Source organism: Meriones unguiculatus, chromosome 20, assembly GCF_030254825.1.
Source record: "Meriones unguiculatus strain TT.TT164.6M chromosome 20, Bangor_MerUng_6.1, whole genome shotgun sequence".
Taxonomy (NCBI): Eukaryota; Metazoa; Chordata; class Mammalia; order Rodentia; family Muridae; genus Meriones; species Meriones unguiculatus.
Window position 1 is genome coordinate 69,411,226 of NC_083367.1, and position 18,465 is coordinate 69,429,690.

The 18,465-nt window shown below is 45.5% G+C and overlaps 1 protein-coding gene across 1 annotated transcript in view; it reads right to left on the minus strand.

Moving 5' to 3' along the window:
• Mthfd1l (methylenetetrahydrofolate dehydrogenase (NADP+ dependent) 1 like) overlaps positions 1-18,465 on the minus strand; it is a 167,608-nt gene that overhangs the window by 123,789 nt on the left and 25,354 nt on the right. The window contains exons 8-11 of the mRNA XM_021644473.2: positions 13,100-13,211; positions 6,542-6,633; positions 4,719-4,816; positions 1,662-1,835 (exon numbers count right to left, since the gene is read on the minus strand). Coding sequence (XP_021500148.1) covers positions 1,662-1,835; positions 4,719-4,816; positions 6,542-6,633; positions 13,100-13,211 — 476 coding nt within the window. The remainder of the gene's footprint in view (positions 1-1,661; positions 1,836-4,718; positions 4,817-6,541; positions 6,634-13,099; positions 13,212-18,465) is intronic.

The following is an 18,465-nucleotide window of genomic DNA, read 5'->3' on the forward strand; positions in this document are numbered from 1 at the left end:
AACTGTCTTAGTTTGTTTTCTATTGCTATGATAAAACACCATGATGAAAGCAATTTGGGGAGGAAAAGTTTACTCCATCTTTCAACTCTCAGGTCACACTCCATCATTGAGGAAGAGGGCAGTAATTCAAGGAAGGACTCTGAGGACAGGAAATGAACCAAAGACCATGGAGAAATGCTGCTTACTGGCTTTCTCGGCCTGCTTATTGTGCAATCTAGGACCACAGGCTCAGAGGCGGCACAGGGGATAGGCCCTCCCACATTAGTCATCCATCAAGATGCCAATGTGATGGGGCATCTCCTCAACTGAGGAGCTCTCTTCTCAGATGACTGGAGCTTGTGTCAAACTTAGAAAAAAATCCAAACCCAACCAGAACAGCAACTAACGAAAACAGAAAGCAAACACATGGATAACTAAATAAACCTGCTAACTAGGAGTCAAGTCCACAGCTAAGAAATGCCTCTACCTGATAAATGGATTTTGTGCCTCAAGCCTCATTATCTATCTATCTATCTATCTATCTATCTATCTATCTATCTACCTACCTACCTACCTATCATCTATCTATCTACTTTCCTTTTACCTATCTGTCTACTTACCTATTATCTATCCACCTACCTATCATCTATCTATCCACCTACCTGTCATCAATATATCCACCTATTATCTATCTGCCTACTTACCCACCTACAGTCAATTATACAAAGTTACAAGACCACCCAAGAATTTACATGTCTGTTGATGTTCCTTAATGTCACAAAAATATAGTTCAAATCTCTGATTATCTAGCAAATATATTTTTTAAAAGAAAATAACAACAACAAAACCTTCTCCCTTTCATAAAAAGTCCCAATTTGGTTTTCGTATAATAGTCAACACAACTGAAAACAGCCCAACCTGAGTTTGAAATGTAATGAGGGTTTTGTGAGGTCCGCACATGAAAATGAACTATCGAGAACATTAACAAGGGGGGAGACATTTTACAGTATATCTTAAAATGTTATTTGAAAGTAGAATATAGAACAACACGCTCCTCAATCATGTTCAAAACAGTATGTTTCTAATTGTTATTCTGATTTTTTTTAATCCTGGAAAACTGCATTTAGATGGGTTCCTACCCATCTGGGAATGGTCTTGCATGCCCTGAACACCAGCGCTTAGGAGACAGAGGTGTAAGGATGAAGAACTCAAAGATATCCTGGACTACATGACTCGGTGGACGGGGAGAACCCCAGGGAGAAGCACTGAATACAGGGTACGAGAAATAAAGCTCTCAGCGGTGCAGCACGGGCCTGGCAGACATGTGGCTATCTGCCAGCAGAAGCCGCCTCATTCCCGTTTCAGCCCGTGACGTAGTTCAGGGTAGAGACGTTGCCTATTGCATGTCAGACCCTGGGTTTGGGCCCCAGCAATGCAAGTTGAAAAATAAATTAAACAGCAAAATTAGCAAAATGGTACTCTATATACAGAATGGAGATTAATTTGCTCAGCCCTGAGGGTGAGGAGCCTTTTCATGGCAACTGGAAGCTTGCCGACTGAAAGGGAAGAAGGTCAAAACCGAGAGTGCAATGCTCTTAAGGGGTAAGTGGACAGAGATGAAGATAGGAGATGGTCCTAGAAGCCAGTCTCCTCAGTAGAGTCAGTGTGGAGTGGAGTCTTACCCAGCAACCAAGACGTATTTTCCATCTGCTTGATCCTTTAACCTCTCCAGCAGGGACAAACGAACTTTGGCTTTGCTCTTGCCGTAGATTTCAATTTCATCTGCAAGCAATCCTATCTCCTTGGCAAGGACATCCACAGCTTTTGGAGTCTGTCCTCTTGAAATCTCAATATCACTGGAGAAAGAGAAGAGAAGCATGAAGGAGGCAGTCGCCTCAGCTTAGGTGGTCGGCCCTCGAGGGAAAGGCATCCTTACACCCTGCCAACCATTAAATCAACCCAATTGCTTTGTGGTCCCTTTTCCCAGGCAGAATTAAACACAACTGCTAACAATTAAGATCCATGAGAAAGTGACTTTCCCTTCCCTCTCTTTTTGAGATATTATTACAAAAACACTTACCAAGGCCCTAGAGTGGTGTCAGGCACAAAGTTAACACCCATGTCACATGGAGAGGGCAATTGTGGTCTTTGCACTATGGCTATGGTAAACCCATTAGTGAGCACAAGGCGCAGTGAGGCAGGGGAGTGCGGAAAGACTACTGCATGATGCGTTCTCGCCTGGCTAGCCAAGGTGCCTCTTGGCTATTCAGAAAGATGGAAATGCTATTTTGTTTTATCTCCATCCATACTTTCTCTCTTTCCCACTTCCAGTCCAAAAATAATATTTCATAATATTTTATTAATTATGTAATGGCTTATGGAAGGACACAATATTCGAAACTCAATCTCAGACTGAAAAGTCAAGACCTTTATTTGGAGGGTGTCTGGGCACCAGACTTGACTGAGGTGAGCACACGGCTATGGCCAATGTGCTCAGACACATCTCTTATTTGGGGTCAGCTTGTCCATTTATCTCACTGACTATCTGTCTGAGAGGGAGGACTGAGGGCACACTTATTCCCGGAGCCCTGAGTGTCACATAAGAGAGGACGGCAGTTCCCTGGCATTCCTTGGCAGTCCCTCGGACACCGCGGTCTTTGAGAGCAGCGGCAGACCACTGCTAAAGGCAGCTCCTTGGCTACAGTTGTTTCCTGTTGCTACTGCTGACAATCTGCTCAGCCCCAATAAGACTCTAATTCTCTTCAGACCAGAGGACCAGGCAGTCTGACCTTTGTATAGGAGAGAATAGTAAACATGCCTCATTGCCCCTGCTCCAGAGGGTAGCAGGGGAGCTGGGAGAAGAGGGTGATCTTCGGGCCAGTGTAGGCTGAACTCTGGGTGTCCTGTCAGACAATTCCCTCCCCAGGTCAACATAGATCTTCCTATTTCTCTTCTCACCCACCCTTAGGCCCTGAAATCTTATTTTATCTTGTCTTCCTGGCTTTAGTTTTTCCTCTGATTTCTCTCCTTTTGTCATCTCTGAAACTGAGGAGCTTAAGCTTTATCTTGAAGACTTTCTACATTTCTCCCCTTATTAGCTTAAGAGCCACAGTGACATCAATTTTGATTTTTGCTTAGTTGAGATGGGGACCTGGTTGACCCTAAAACCCTCAGTTCTCCTGCTGTATTGTCTCCTATGCTGGGATTACAGGCTCCTTTCCATTTTTTTTTTCATATAAACTATACAGTCTGCATTCCTTTCCCAGAGGCTCTAGAAACCACATTTGGCTAAATAACTAAAGTAGCCCCAGAATCCACTTTGGAAGATTTTGACAAATATGATGAAATCTCTTTATTATTATTACTATTAATCTTTTTTTTTTTTTTTTTTTTTTTAAGGCCTCTGCAAGGATACTGTATTGGTGGCGTGCTTGTATAAGCCAATCAAAAAGATATTTTACAAAGCTGACTGTACTGAATGGGGTGAGATTATAAATAGCATGCCTCCATGGAATGTCTGTTAATGAGCCAAAGCAAGCAAGTCTAAGGTACATATTCTATTGCGAAGGTAAAAACAGTCTCACGGGTACGCTTACACAGTGGTCAGGTGGCTCAATAAGCAGAGAGGTCAGTTCTGGTAACTGGGCACGTTGCACACACCTGTCATTCTAGTACTTCGGAGGCGGAGGTAGGAAGGTCACTGCGAGTATGAGAGCAGCTTAGCCTACACGCTAACTACTCATGGCTCATCACTACCCCACCCCCCAAGCACTGAAAAACTCAGCCAGTTACTGAAGGCTGTATCTGTTCAACACGGTATACACCAGCATTGCTGGATGGGATGATCTGGACATTGGGATGAGGCAGCCAACGATGATAACCTGGTCTCAGCGTGTCACACTGATCGTTCTAAACCACGCACTAAGCTTATAGCCTGTAGTTTGTATTTCCAGTTATGCAAAGAGAATATGTACTCTGATTAGTTAAGATCCTGGAGGAAACCCCCATCCTGACCATGACCACGTCTTTCGGGACAATCCTGAAGAGAGCTGAATGCTCCCGTGTGAGTGCCTTTGGCTGGTTTGCTCCTTTTCCCTAGGACTACAAAAATATCTGCACTATGCTGGTCAGTATCCTAGGTGTTCTGAGTCCTGGTCAGTACATTCCTAATGTTGCATGACCCATATTTTGTCAGATAAAGATACTGCTGTATGAACAATGAAGAAAAACTGTTTATATGTGTCCATTTAATATAGAACATGTCACTAGGAAGAAATGAAATGATAGGCAATCTTAGTATGGATAGAATATGGTAAGTATGTCCACCATGATTTAACCAGGGAAGACTGTGATAGAGAAATGGCATCTCAGTTTGATGACTAAAGGAAATTGTCTCCCACCAAAATCCAAGTACTGGGGCTGATGCTATAGCTCAGTTCATGCTTCCTTAGCGTGTACGGAATTCTGGGTTCCATCCTCAGCACCCAAGCAGGTGGTACACACATATCATCCCAGTATTTGAGGTATGGGGGCACTCAAATACCCCCATCCTAAGGACAGAAGTTCACACTGTCCTTGGCTACACATGGGGTTCAACATCACCCTGGGCTACGGGAGACCACGTTTCAGATAAACAAAAAGCCCAAAGCCTTGCATTACGCCTCCAGTCTGGGACAGGCTAGAGATCCGCATCACCGCGTGAGCCGCCCTCAGTACAGGCCAAGCACAGGGTCCCCTACCTGGGCACAGGGGAGAGAGGCTGCAGCTTCAGGCAGTGGAGCCGCCACCTTCTGTGCTGCTGCTCCCGGAGCCACCTCCTGCCGCTGCTGACCATGTTCTTCAGGGGAGAGAGAGGAAGACCATCACAAAGGAGGGAGACGGCAGGGCGCCCACGTAAGCTGCAAGAACACTGAGAGGGGCTTACGAAGCCAAAGGGACCCCCCTCAGGCTAACTATCACAGGATATAAGCAATAGTGGGATGCACGTGCCACTGGCCTCACAGGCTTTGTTTATGGGCTGGGAGGTATACGCACTGTTAAAATAGCTAACTACTCACAAAAGACAGCAAGAAAACAGATACAATTGTTCTGAATGGATTTTTAAAAAAGTTATGTGTGTGTGTATGCATGCTTATCCATGGAGGTCAGAGGCTGACATCAAGTCTGGATTCTTCTAATGTTTTCCAGCATAATGATTTTTATAATAAAAGTACGATTGTTATTATTAGTGAGTGTATGGGTGTTTTCTCCACATGTATTTGTCTTTGCACATGTGTGTGGAATGCCTGGAAAGGCCAGAGGTGGTTGGATCCCCTGGAACTGAAGATGGTTGTGAGCTACCATCTGGTGCTGGGAACCAAATCTGGGTCTTCTGTAAGAGAAGTCAGTACTCTTAAACACTGAGCCATCTCTCCAGCACACCACCTTCGTTTTGAGACACAACCTTTCCCTGAACCTGGGACTGTACTGTCCCTGCAAGTCCCAGACACCCTCCTGTCGCTGTGATTACAGGCGCCCGCCACTGCTCACAGATGTTTACGTGGGGGCTGGAGATTAAACTCAGCCCCCTCTGCTGTGGTCCAAGCGCTTTATTGACTGATCCACCACCCTAGTCCCTTGGATGGAGTCTTCCTCTCAATTAGAAAAGAAAAAAAAAAAATAAGACAACATAAGCCCACATGAAAGCTAAGCTTGGATTTCCAGCTTCCAAAATGTGTCGTTCCGATTCAAATACAGCCCGTCTGCCACCAGCTGAAACGAGTGTGGAAACCGAAGCACTCAAGAGCAAGGCGTGTGCATCTCTGTGTGTGAAATTAAGATGAACAGACGTAGTCCCACGGGCTCGGCATCCTCAGGATGCTCGCTCGCTTTCCATAGCTCAGAGTTTAGGCTAAACAGACGACGGTGGCTTTAAAAGGTGCCTACAAACTTTTCAACAGCCCGATACGGTTTCCCTCTACAGAGGCCAGGAGACTCGCTTCCAATAAAAGCAAAAGTGGCACCTTATGATTTCAGAAAAGCAAACAGACAAATCAACCTAAAATACGCGCTTTACTCTGTTTTGGGGTCACTCACAGTGGCGGAAGTTAACTGTAGCAATTCAAGAGGCCCTGTGGGTTGGTCCCCATCCTAAGGAATCCCAGCACCACCCACCAGCAATGAGGAGCTCAGGGTCACTCGCCAACAGCCGTGTGGGGTGTGCTGTCCTGGAAGTGAACGTCAGCCCTCAAACAAGCCCCAGCTGACACCGTGAATTCAAACACCTGAAAGGCCTGAAGCTAGCCTGTTCCCACGTCTCTCACACAGAAAAATGATGAGACAACACGTGCTTCAAGTTTTGAGCTGCTCCATTTGAGAGTTAATGTGTCACACAGACCCCGCTTTGGGATCTGGCACGGTAGATAGTAGGCAAAGCTTCTGTGGGTCCCTGTTTTCTCCAACCAGATGGCCTTGACCCCCAGCGCAAAGTGTCTAAAACTCTACCTGATAGGCAGAAAACACATGCAAAACATCAGCAGCTACTAACAAGACCCCGAAACTCAAACGACCGTGTCAAACGAACCTGGATCCGCAGAGCTGCAGCAAGGAGACTCACACTGTCTTCTGCAATGAGTCCATTCACAGCGACCCCAGGAGCGGCCCCTCTGAGCTTCCCTGTGAAGACAGTGGAAAGGAAAAGGCTTGCAGTGTATCGTCACTGATAAGCAACCGCCCTTGTTAAAAACCCAGCCCACACGGTGCGCGCCCGTCATCCCCCAAGGAAGCTGGGAGGTCAGGAAATGTCTACAGGCCAGTCACCTCTGCCACAGCCGGAGGCTCTTGGCTGGGCGATTTTGAATGTTACATCCGTGTCATGTCCATTTAAGGTGTTAACGAGGGATAAACGGAGGCACGGCTTAACAAAGCACACTATGCTTGGAGATGTGTCACACCAAAGGACACAGAAACTTCTAGGCATAGCCTCTTCAAGTACCCTAAGTGTCACGCTGTTATCTGCAAAAATGAGTTTGGGATTAGTGGGATGTGGTAGCGCAGCCCTGTAAAACCCAGCACTTGGAACGCTGAGGCAGGAGAGCAGACAGTTTGAAGCTATCTTAGACTACGTAGCTAAGTCTAGGCTACCTAGTATAAACCCGTCTCAAGAACATAGATAAGAACGAACAGAGACAGACACAACAGTGCTTCAGACAGTTGTTCTAGCTGGATCTGGTGGCCTGTGATCCTCGTTCCCCAGGAGGCTGGGGCAGGGGTGACTACAAGCTCAGGGCCAGCCTGGGAAACACAGCTGGATTCTGTCTCAAAATTAAAAAGGAAAAGGAATGGAGCTCTAGCTCAGCAGTAAAGTACCTGCTTAGCATGGTTGAGGCCCTGGGTTCAAGGCCCAGCACCTCTGCCCCTCCCCCTGCCCAAAGCTAATTCACAACATTCATCATGGAGGCAGCATGGCTTGCACAGCTGGTCACAGACCTGTGCAAGACTCAGGCCTCCACCTCTGACCCAGCCCTGCCTGGGTTGTGAATCAGCCTGTCAGAATTGTGTGGCGTGAGGTGTCACACACATGGTCCACGAGGCGCACTGTCTAGGATGCTCATTTTAACTCTCAGGTGTACTTGCTACCTCACGTTTGGATTTCTGACACGGTGGGCCTTCATCTTTTTACCAGAAGCTGTAACCTTTACAGCATGACATGAAAGAAATAAACAGAAGTGACTTTACTTGTGAACACAAGGCACAAACAAGAGTGAAAAGCACCTAGTGGATAAACCCTAAAACTGTGACTAGAGAAAGCTTCATTAAAAAAAAAAAAAAAGATTCCTGTCAGTTTATCTAATATATGTAAAATAAATTTAACTCAAATAAAATCAAATGTAGAGAATTTTTCAAACATTATGACAGAGAACATACATATAATTTGTAGATTATAATTATATTTTCAAAGTAATAACTGTGGGTTTTGGTTTGGTTTGGTTTAGAGACAGGGTCTCACTATGTAGCCCTGGCTAGCCTGGAACTTACTATGGAGATAGACCAGGCTAGCCTCAAATTCACAAGAGATCTGCCTGTGTTTCCCTCCCAAGTTCTGAGGTTAAAGGCACAAGTCACTATACCAGCAAAATAATTGTGGAGTTCTTTACAGAGTGTGTGTACGTGTTCACGGGTGGGTGAGCTAGTGTGTGTGTGTGTACATGTTCACAGGTGGGGGAGTGTGTGTGTGTGTGTGTGTGTGTGTGTACGTGTTTATGGGTGGGTGAGCGAGTGTGTGTGTGTGTACGTGTTCATGGGTGGGTGAGTGTGTGTGTGTGTGTGTACGTGTTCACGGGTGGGTGAGCTAGTGTGTGTGTGTGTACGTGTTTATGGGTGGGTGAGCGAGTGTGTGTGTGTGTACGTGTTCACGGGTGGGTGAGCTAGTGTGTGTGTGTGTACATGTTCACAGGTGGGGGTGTGTGTGTGTGTACGTGTTTATGGGTGGGTGAGCGAGTGTGTGTGTGTGTGTGTGTACGTGTTCATGGGTGGGTGAGCGAGTGTGTGTTCACGGGTGGGTGAGCGAGTGTGTGTGTGTGTGTGTACGTGTTCATGGGTGAGTGAGTGAGTGTGTGTGTGTGTACGTGTTCATGGGTGGGTGAGTGTGTGTGTGTGTGTGTACATGTTCACAGGTGGGGGAGTATGTGTGTGTGTGTGTGTGTGTGTACGTGTTCATGGGTGGGTGAGTGAGTGTGTATGTGTTCACGGGTGAGCGAGTGTGTGTGTGTACGTGTTCATGGGTGGGTGAGTGAGTGTGTGTGTGTGTACATGTTCACAGGTGGGGGAGTATGTGTGTGTGTGTGTGTGTGTACGTGTTCATGGGTGGGTGAGTGAGTGTGTATGTGTTCACGGGTGAGTGAGTGTGTGTGTGTGTGTGTGTGTGTGTGTGTGTGTGTACGTGTTCACAGGTGAGTGAGTGTGTGTGTTCACGCCCAGGCACATGAACCAGAGAGCAGGAGAGCACATCAAGTGTTTTCCGTGGTCCCTCCCTACTTGATTTACGGGGGGGGATGCTGTTGCACCTGGAGCTCTCGGGTTCTGCTGGCCAGCTCGCCCCAGGGATCCCCAACTCTGCCTCCAGGGTGCTGGGATTACAGGTGGCCACGGTGCCCGCCTGGCATTTATGTAGGTGTTAGAGAGCTGAACTTTGTTCTTAAGCTTTTGTGGCGAGCACTTCACCTAATGAGTCATCTCTGCAGCCCCATAGATTTTTTTTTTTTAATTATCAAAAGACCATTTCTGTCATAGAAATATGACTTAATTTCCATCAAAACCAATTGTGTTTTAGGATATTAACTCTAGGGATTATTTGATGTTGTCTTGGGTCTGGGATATCTCTAAACGCCCATGTGTAGGGGGCTGCTTCATCAGCCCGTGGCTCCACGGGAATGTGTTGGCATTTTGAGGAGGTGTGACCTAGTGGAAGGTTTCTAGGTCCAGCCTTGAAGGAGACACCGTGGTGCCAGACCCTTCCACTCTCTATTTGCTTTTGTGCCACCTCTCCTGCCGCCATGTACTGCTCCACCACAGGCCCGGAGCAACAAGGCTGGTAACCAGGGAACCACGACCCAAGACAGACTTTCTTCCTAATCAGTTGATTTTCCCCGAAACTTTGCACAGTAACAGAAAGCGGACAAACACACCTGGTTTTCAAATTTGGGAAGCACAATTAAGAATTTCACCTTCACCTCTTTTAGCTAACAATTATAAAATTTATTAAAAGAAAACAGGCATGTAAAATGCTTTGGCCTGTATCCTCTCTTAGAGAAAAAAAATGTCCCTAATAGCAATGTTTTTGAATTAAGAAGCAATTTTCCTAGGTTCTGGGCCACTTGACTCTTAAATTATCCACTCTGCTGACAGTTCTTTGCAAGAAATTGCACAAAACACTTAAGGGTATGTGTTCCATGATGTTCCATTGTCAAATTCATTAAGGGTGTTGGAAAACTGTATCCCACATGTATACTTTAAAGATTAGCAACACTTCGGCTCTATAAATCACAGCTGGGCAGAGGACAAGAGTCAAAGGATGGGAGAGATTTGTTTTGCTTTGTTTTAACCACTAGAGACCTGCTCTTAAAATCCTGTCCAACTACTACGGAACAGAAAAACGACTGTTTATTCTCCTGTCTTTAAGCAATGGAGAATTAAGAACGCTACATTCCAGGGGCTGGTACCAATTTGTACATGCATGTTCCCAGAACATCAGGGGCACAGTCACATAGTAAGGAATTCTTATCACTTTAGGCCCTTGCACAACGCAGAGCTCAGGAAAAGAACTATGCCGGAGTTTTGAAAAGCTGCACAATGACTGCTCAGCTGGTTGATGACTAGGGTTTGACGGGTCCCAGAACTCAGTGATGACTTGAAATTACCTATAACTAGTTCCAGGAGCATCTAAAGTCTCATAGTTATGGTGGCATCTGTACCCTCTCTCACACATAAGAGAGAAGAAAAGAAAAATAAATCCTGAAGAAAGATCCAAACAACTAATCTGGTTTGGTGGTACATGCTTGTAACCTCAACAGGCTGAGGCAGGAGGATTAAGAGTTCAAAGGGGGCCTCAGCTGAACCATGAGACTGTCTCAGAAACAACAGAAATCTCACACCAATGAAATCACTTTCTTTTTTACTAAGATAACCCAAGATCCATGCAGGCCCTTTCCACTCCAGCAAACTCTGCCTTACGTCCACAGAAGGGAAAACACAAGGTCCTCATGGATCACACAGTTTATTACCCGAGCCCTGGAGATAGCTCTGGACTTTTCTCTCACTACACACCACACGCCACTCTCTCAGCATGAGGTGACTCTGCAAACAAGAAGAAACACAGAGACGCTGCTGTTTGATCCTGTTTTCTCTGGGCCCATGACTGAGGACCAGCTTCTCCATCCTGCTCAGCACACTGGTTCCTTTACCTTACAACATTGGATACAAAAATCGCATACTCAGGGAAGATTCTGTTCTTTGGCAATCAAGGTGCTCCAAGGTCATGGCATTTCTTCTTTTAAACATATGTTTAAGTAATGAATAATGAAGAGCTTATAGCCAGAGTAAAGAATGTAAAATTTCTGTGTCTAAATTTCACATGTTCGGTTCATGTGACAGTGGAAGGAAAGGGCTGACTATCAGGTCTGTTTTCTGAGTACAAGTTCAGGAACCTCAGCCATTAGGAAGATCTCTCCCAGGCTTAGGTATCGATAAGAGGCAGAGCTACAACATGATAACCCCCTGGATTCCGTCTACCTGGGGAGTGGGGAGCATGATTACAACAAGAATGAAAACGTCACTAAAGATCCTCACCTTCACCCAGCCACAGGCCATTAGCAATTCTGGCCTTGAGTTCCAGCAGAAGGCCTTCCCTCTTTCATAATGATCCCAAAACAGTCTACTTGTCTGTTTCACGTGGCTTACCTGCTCGCTGTTAACACTCAGCCTCTACTGAGCCCCTGGGGCCAGGCACTAACTTGCTCATGTGACATTCCAGAACCAACAAGAAAAGTATCATAAAGGGACCAGATTAATTTAAGATAAACTAGCTACAATTATTCTACCTATAGAATAATTAATTCAATATAGAAGGCTTCTAGTCTTTTATGCCCTTCTGAGTACTGAAACATTGAAACCTAACGTTTTTTTTTAAATAAAATATTTATCTATTCTTTGAGACTTTCATATAATTAACGCCATGTCAGCTCTCCAACAAAACCTAATTTTTTTTTATTAATTATTATTATTGTTGTTTATTTGGTTGGTTTGAGACAGGGTCTCACACTATGTAGCTTTCCGTTGGCTTGGAGACCTAGCTTTGCCTAGAACTGAGAGAGATCCGCCTGCCTATGTCTCCTGAGTGCTGGGGTTAAAGGTGTGATGTCCTTAGAAATAGCTTCATCAAAGCCAAGAGTTCTAAAAATAAAGCTTTATCAAAACCAAGAAACATTAAAAATAAAGTTTCATTACACAAAGTATATCACTTTTTATATAACAGCAGAGCTTAAAGACAGTGCAAAAGCATATTTAAGTAGATTCTGTTTCCAGCTAGAATTGTGTCAAAACAGCTCTCAATATAAATGCAAGGCCTCCACTACTGAGCTACATCCAGCCTCTGCAAAAGTGTATCTTATTCTTTTATTTTTTTATATTACATTTATATATTTACATCTGAGTGTGTGAGGGTGTGTACGCCATGGCCGTGGTTTGAGTGTGTGGAGGTCGACTTGATGGCGTTGGTTCTTCCTTCTGCAGGTAGCACTCAGGTCATCAGGCTCGGTGGCACGTGCCTTTATCCACCTAGCCCACCTGCCAGCCCCAGGAGCGCGTACGTCTGCCCTCACACTCTACCACACCTCGACCTGCTCCATGCTCTGTGCTTTCAGAGCAAGCGTTCAGGGGTCCCCGTGAGGAGAACTCGCGACACCCAGGGCTGATCACTGCTGTGGCCTTCCCAGCACCGCCACTTCCCTCAGTGCTTGCCACAGAGAAGCTGCCCAGAATCCTCTGCGAGAAAAACTCCCCTGTGCTTTGGAGTATCAAGAGCCCCGTTTCTCCCCAACCTCACACATATCAGCTCGTCCCTTTGAGGTCACAGGTGTCATGTTTGTCAGATACCAGTGGCTGCAGAGACATTTTGGGGAGGGGGAAGGAGATGCCATCACTGACATCTTGGTTTCTCTCTGCTCACAGCGTGAACATGGTACCGGAAAAACCCCAAACAGTGGTTCTCAACTGCCAAATGCTGTGACCTGTTAATGCAATTCCTCATGCTGTGGTGACCCCAAGCATACAATTATTTTTGTTGCTACTTCATAACTGTAACGCTGCTGTTATAATTCAGAATGTAAATTTCTGATATGCAGGATATCTGCTATGTGACCCCTATAAAAAGCTCACTCAGGCCCCAGGAAGGTCATGACCCACAGGTTGAGAACCACATCCCCACAGGTAGGCACACCAACAGTCCAGTCTCCAGTCGTGCAATGCACATCTACAGCGCCCAGTGTCTCAACAACAGGGTCTCTCCCAAAGAAGCAAGGTGACCATTTCCCCACCAGCTAACCTGCCTTAGTCACTGCGCTGCCCCACCAAGGTGAACCTTTACCTGACGAGAAGTCATAGAAGCAGTTGAGAACAGTGCTTCCCGGACGGATCCAAGCAGCAGGAACCTCTTCCGGCCTAGGTGAACCTAAGACCACAATGTCTGCCTCTTGAAGCTAAAAGGAGAAAACCACACACATTAACCTATAGCATAAGGACGTGACTGGCTTCTGATGCCAGATGACTCCAAAGTAACAGGCAATTTTAGTAAAAGACCTGGGGTTTCCTTCCAAATTGCATGGACTAAAACCGTGAGCCAGTTCCGCTCAGTCCTGTCTCAGCATAAGCAGAGCATGACCAACGGATCTTACAAAGAAAACAGGACTTTAAAAATATCTTCACAGTGGCCATCTCAGTGTACACATTATACAAGCATTGTCATTTTCATAAGGCACCCTTCCATAGATTAGCCATGTTTGGAAGGAAAGAGTGGGTTGGGAAGCTGGTTCACTGTGTAAAGAATTTGTAGCGTAAGAACAAGGATCTAAGATCAAATCCCCCAAACTCACATATAACCAGGCCTGCCATTATGGCTGTAACCCCAGTGTATTACGGTGAATCAGGTGGTGAAGACAGAAGAATTACCCAGGAACGAGTGGGCCAGCTAGACTGGGGCATGCATTGGCAAAAGGGCAAAGCGATCCTGTCTCAAACAAGGTGAAGCCTCTGACCTCTGATTTCTGTGGCCTCATTCACAGTCAAATGAGCATGCACACACTCTCATGTATACACACACACACACACACACACACACACACTCTCACACAGAGAAGGGAGGGAGGAAGGGGAGAGTGAGAGGGAGGGAGATGGAGAGGGAGAGTGATGGGGGAGAGTAGAAGGAGGAGAGGAAAGGGAGAGGGAGGGAAAGGGAGAGAGAGATTTAAGAAAGAAGGGCTAGCTCTGCTGAAACAATTGTCTAAGCAGCCGTTCACCCTCCTCTGCCCTGCACAGCCACGACAGAGTTAAACCGCACCAAGAAGTGTGGAGCCAGCAACCCCTGCGATCTGACCAGTTTAAGCCGTATGTGATCTCTGCAGACAGATCCAAAAAGCAGCTAGACTCGTGGGTGCTGTTATGCGTAGGGAAAAAGTGTTCTGGTGGAAAGACGATTGTAAACATCTGTTTCAAAGAGCCATTTCTCATTTACATACTTAAATGGCTGTCATAAATTCAACCGCAGTGATCCTCGCAGGAAATACAAATATTTAAGGCCAGCTCCAGAGCAACAGATAAGAGACACCACTTTGCTAGCTTTCTTTTCCTGCACAAAAACAGCCAAAGCAGAGTATGTTAAAAGAGCCATTGAAAGAATGTCTAGAAGAACAACACTGAAGCGTTCATTTTGGGGAAAGGCAGGGAACACAGCTTCAGAGCAGTCCCCTGAGAGCTGTCAGGGTCCTGCACGTGGTGTCTTTGATGTAACCCCTTCTCTTCATTACCTATAAATCCTGAGCATCTTATTCTGGCTCCTCGGCTACGAACCTACAATCATCTCTGTGCTAATAAGCAACCGGGGGCTGTTAATCCCACACAGAAGGGACAAAAGACCCCTCCCTCAGCCACGGTCACAGAATAGACGCTAATTCTTTCTGGAAAGAAAAAGTGCAAGATGCTTAGATCAATAAATAACCCACTGAGGACAGAGCAAGATTTTAATGAGCTCAGATTCAAGGAGAATTATCGTCTCCCTGGCCGCCCCTGCTTCCCCCTGCCGCATGGGAAAGGCGCTGGCCAGGGCCCGGCTTGAAACTTTACCTCATAACCAAATATTGCTTTCTCTGTGGAGACCGGAGCAGCATGGCTGAGAGGGAACCACCCACTCCCCAGGCAGAGGACCAAATGTTAAAACAATAGTAAGATGCGGAGAGACGGACATTAATGCAGAGCATGTGGGGTGCAGTGTGGCTTAGGTAACATGAAAACTATTCCAGTGGTCCCCATGGGGAGGGGGCATCAAATACGGAGGGAAGAAGGCAGATGTGATCCGGAAGGCTACGAGGGTTTGGGCTTTCCTACTCAGCAAATGCAATGCTAAATTCAAAGACAGGAGACTATGGCCAGAGCAGTCTCATCACTGTGGCCAATGTGGACACATTGGTTCCTTCTAGCAATGTGTTTTGAAGGGGAATAAATGAAGGTCTTGGGTTTGATAGATCAAAGCTAAAACAAGTAAAACAAAACAAAACAAAATACCCCAAACAGTTGATGCGCTGACAAGATGGCTCAATGGGCTCCTGCCAACGAGCCCAAAGATCTGAGCCCAACCCCCAGGTGCCCATACAGTGGGAGGGAAGAATTGACCCCGTCAAGCATTTTCTGACCAGCACATGCGTACTGGGGCACAGTCTTCTTATGACCCCACAATAAATAAATAGAAGTGTCATCTTTGTAAAGTTGAAAGCTATTTTTTTTTTAAAGAACTGGGCTTTTTAGCACCTGAGTTATAAAACATGCTTCCACATCTTTTGAATGTTACCAGCCCAGTTAAAAAAGTTAAAGTTGAATGAAGAAGACTACGTAAAAACAAAAAACATAACTCAGTAGGTAACTGTTTTCCCCAGCAAAGATACACATTAAAAAAAAATTATATTGAATAGTGGGACTAAATAAAAGTTAAAATTCTTCATCTTTTGGGATAGCTGGGGGTGTGAAGGTAAAAATCCTGCCCCTGGGAGCAGTTGTGAGAGCTGGGGTCTTCAGGATAGGGAGCTGCAGGTAAACACTGAGCTATGAGGAGAAAACAGTGAGCATCTAGTAGTTACTTATTTCCCCTCACATCCTGGAAGGTAAGATTATTAGCATTTAATGTCTGGATGGACACAGCATCTCAGTCAGCACCTGTGACAGCCACCCGCTGTCACACACACCGAACAGAAGGGTGCCAGGGGAAGGGGAGGACCCGTCACCTTATATGGCCCCTCCATTGATCTCTAACTCAGTGGCTTTACAGATTCTGTAAGGCCCCGTTATAGACCTTCCACTGTGCTTTGTAAGGAGATGGCGTGTTCACAAACACCTCACAGAACATGGAGGCTCCCTCACTACCTTTTACCATCAACCTATTTGTTTTTTAGAAAGTGTCACCTTTGCTGGGCATGGTGGTGCAAGCCTTTAATCCCAAAACTCAGGAGGCAGAGGCAGGTGGATCTCTCTGAGTTCAAGGACAGCCTGGTCTGCAAAGGGAGTCCAGGACAGTCAAGGCTACACAAAGAAACCCTGTCTTGGAGAAGAAGAGGAAGAGGAGAAGGAAGTCACTTTTATTTTACAAAACAATAATTTCTAAAATTACTGATGTTTTCTTAACAACAGACAGGGATTTGGATAAACAAAATTCATGTTTAAAGAATAAACTATGCTTGGTTTAGTCATGCTTGTGAAGAGCTACAGCCTACAGGAAAGGACATTCAGACAATAAAAAATGCAATTTATAATCCAGGTCTCCAAGGAAGTACTGCCCTCATGGAAACCCCATGTGGAAACTGCCCAGTTAGGCTCTTATTTTTCATTGAAAATGTATTATATTTTGGTTTCAAATTCACAGGATCACATAAAGAATACTAAATATGTGAATTCATTAGTATGCATTTTATTTATGCATACTAATGAAAGTAATAGAAAATCCCCCTTTCTTGTTCTCCTTCCTCAATGTTCTATCAGCCACACACACAACCATTTGCACATGCACACATGCATTACAGGGCAGCATCCACATGAGAGAGGACACGTGTTTTCTTTCTCTCTGAGATCAAGTGATCTCAATTAATTTTGTAGATTTGCAAACCATCCATTTTTCTGCAAATTTTGCGATTGTTTTTCTTTAGAGCTAGAAACGGAATCCCTCTATACGTGTACCAGATTTTCGTTATCCATTTATCTGTCTGGCTCCGTTTTCTCACTATAGTGAGCAGAGCAGCACAAGGCAAGAGAAGCTTGTGATCGCTTTGAGAGCTCTAACCAGAGCCTCCTTGTCAACTTGCAAGCTTTAAAAGCATAATTTAAAGTTTCTGAGAATATTCATTTATTGTCCCTGAATCTCAAAGAGCAACAAGTCAGGAATTTGAAAACACTGAAAAATACCGCCCCCCCAAGGTGTAATTCTAAAATGTATCATTGTTGCTGAATAAAAATGTAACAGAAGCACAGGGCTGGTCAGACTAGTCCATGCTGTATGAGATTGGTCTCAGGATGATTTCTCAGGAGGCGGATTAGGACGGGCAGAGCGAGGGAGAAGGTACCTGTGATATTGAGGAATCTAAGGGGTCTGGAGCTGAGACTCAGCAGGGAGCAGTGGGATGGGAAACCAGCTGGACTCTACCTCCATCCAGAGAGAAAAGAGAACTAGAAGGCTGAGTAAGATTCCCAAACTTACCTGTGTGTGTGTGTGTGTGTGCGTGATTGACGCTAATCAGCAAGAGGGGGCTAAGGATGGGGATAAGGAAGAAGGGTGTGGCCCTGCAGGGTAAGGGAAGGGATGTGGTTGAGGTTTACACCATCCCTGTAGTCATACAAACTAGAAGTTGAAAATGTAGTCCTGGCAACTAGGAACTGGTGAGCAACTTTCCCATAGCAACCACACCTGGCATGACCTCTCTCGCTCAGGCAGCCTGTGCAGGCTGCATATGGAGAGTTCATTTTGCACGACGGAGACTCCGTCTGTTCCTAACACTTTAAAACTTAGCATGCCTAATACTTGAAATTAGCTGGGTCTACACCACACCACCCTGAACGTGCCTGAGCGCATCTGAAATGAACTGAGCAAGCACCGTAGGCTATTCTCTGCATCAATGAAACCAACAGCCACGTTTCCCTGCGACAGGAAAATGAGGAACATGACTGACTGAAAAGGCTGCTCAGAGGCTCAGATACTGTCAGACTTTGGCAAGACAGAGGTTGAGAGTCACAGCCAAAGGTATTTCCTCCTCTCTGTGCCCACCCAGTGATCTCACCCTGCGAGAATTTTTTTTTTTCCTTTCAGGAATTGAGCATATTTCTGTTGTCTACTCTCTCTTGTGATCAGTAAAACACATTATTGGCTTTTAAAATCTTAAGACATTTCATAAATCAGAATGACTGCGAGTCAAATGGACAACAGAGAATTACACTATAATATATACCTATCAACATTCCCCGAAAGGATAATCAAATGACCTTCCTTTTCCCAAACTTTCCCAAGTTCAACTCTTACTTCATCATCCTATTGCATATGTAAGCTATTCACTTATGTCCAAAGATGCTAGGAAAGACAGTTAATCTCCTTTGAAGTGAATTTCAGAGATCCAAATGTTAAGGCAGGGCTGGGATGTACCTCACCTGCTCGCCTAGCATGCGGGACACCCGGCTTCAATAGGATCAGGCGTGGTGGCACACGTC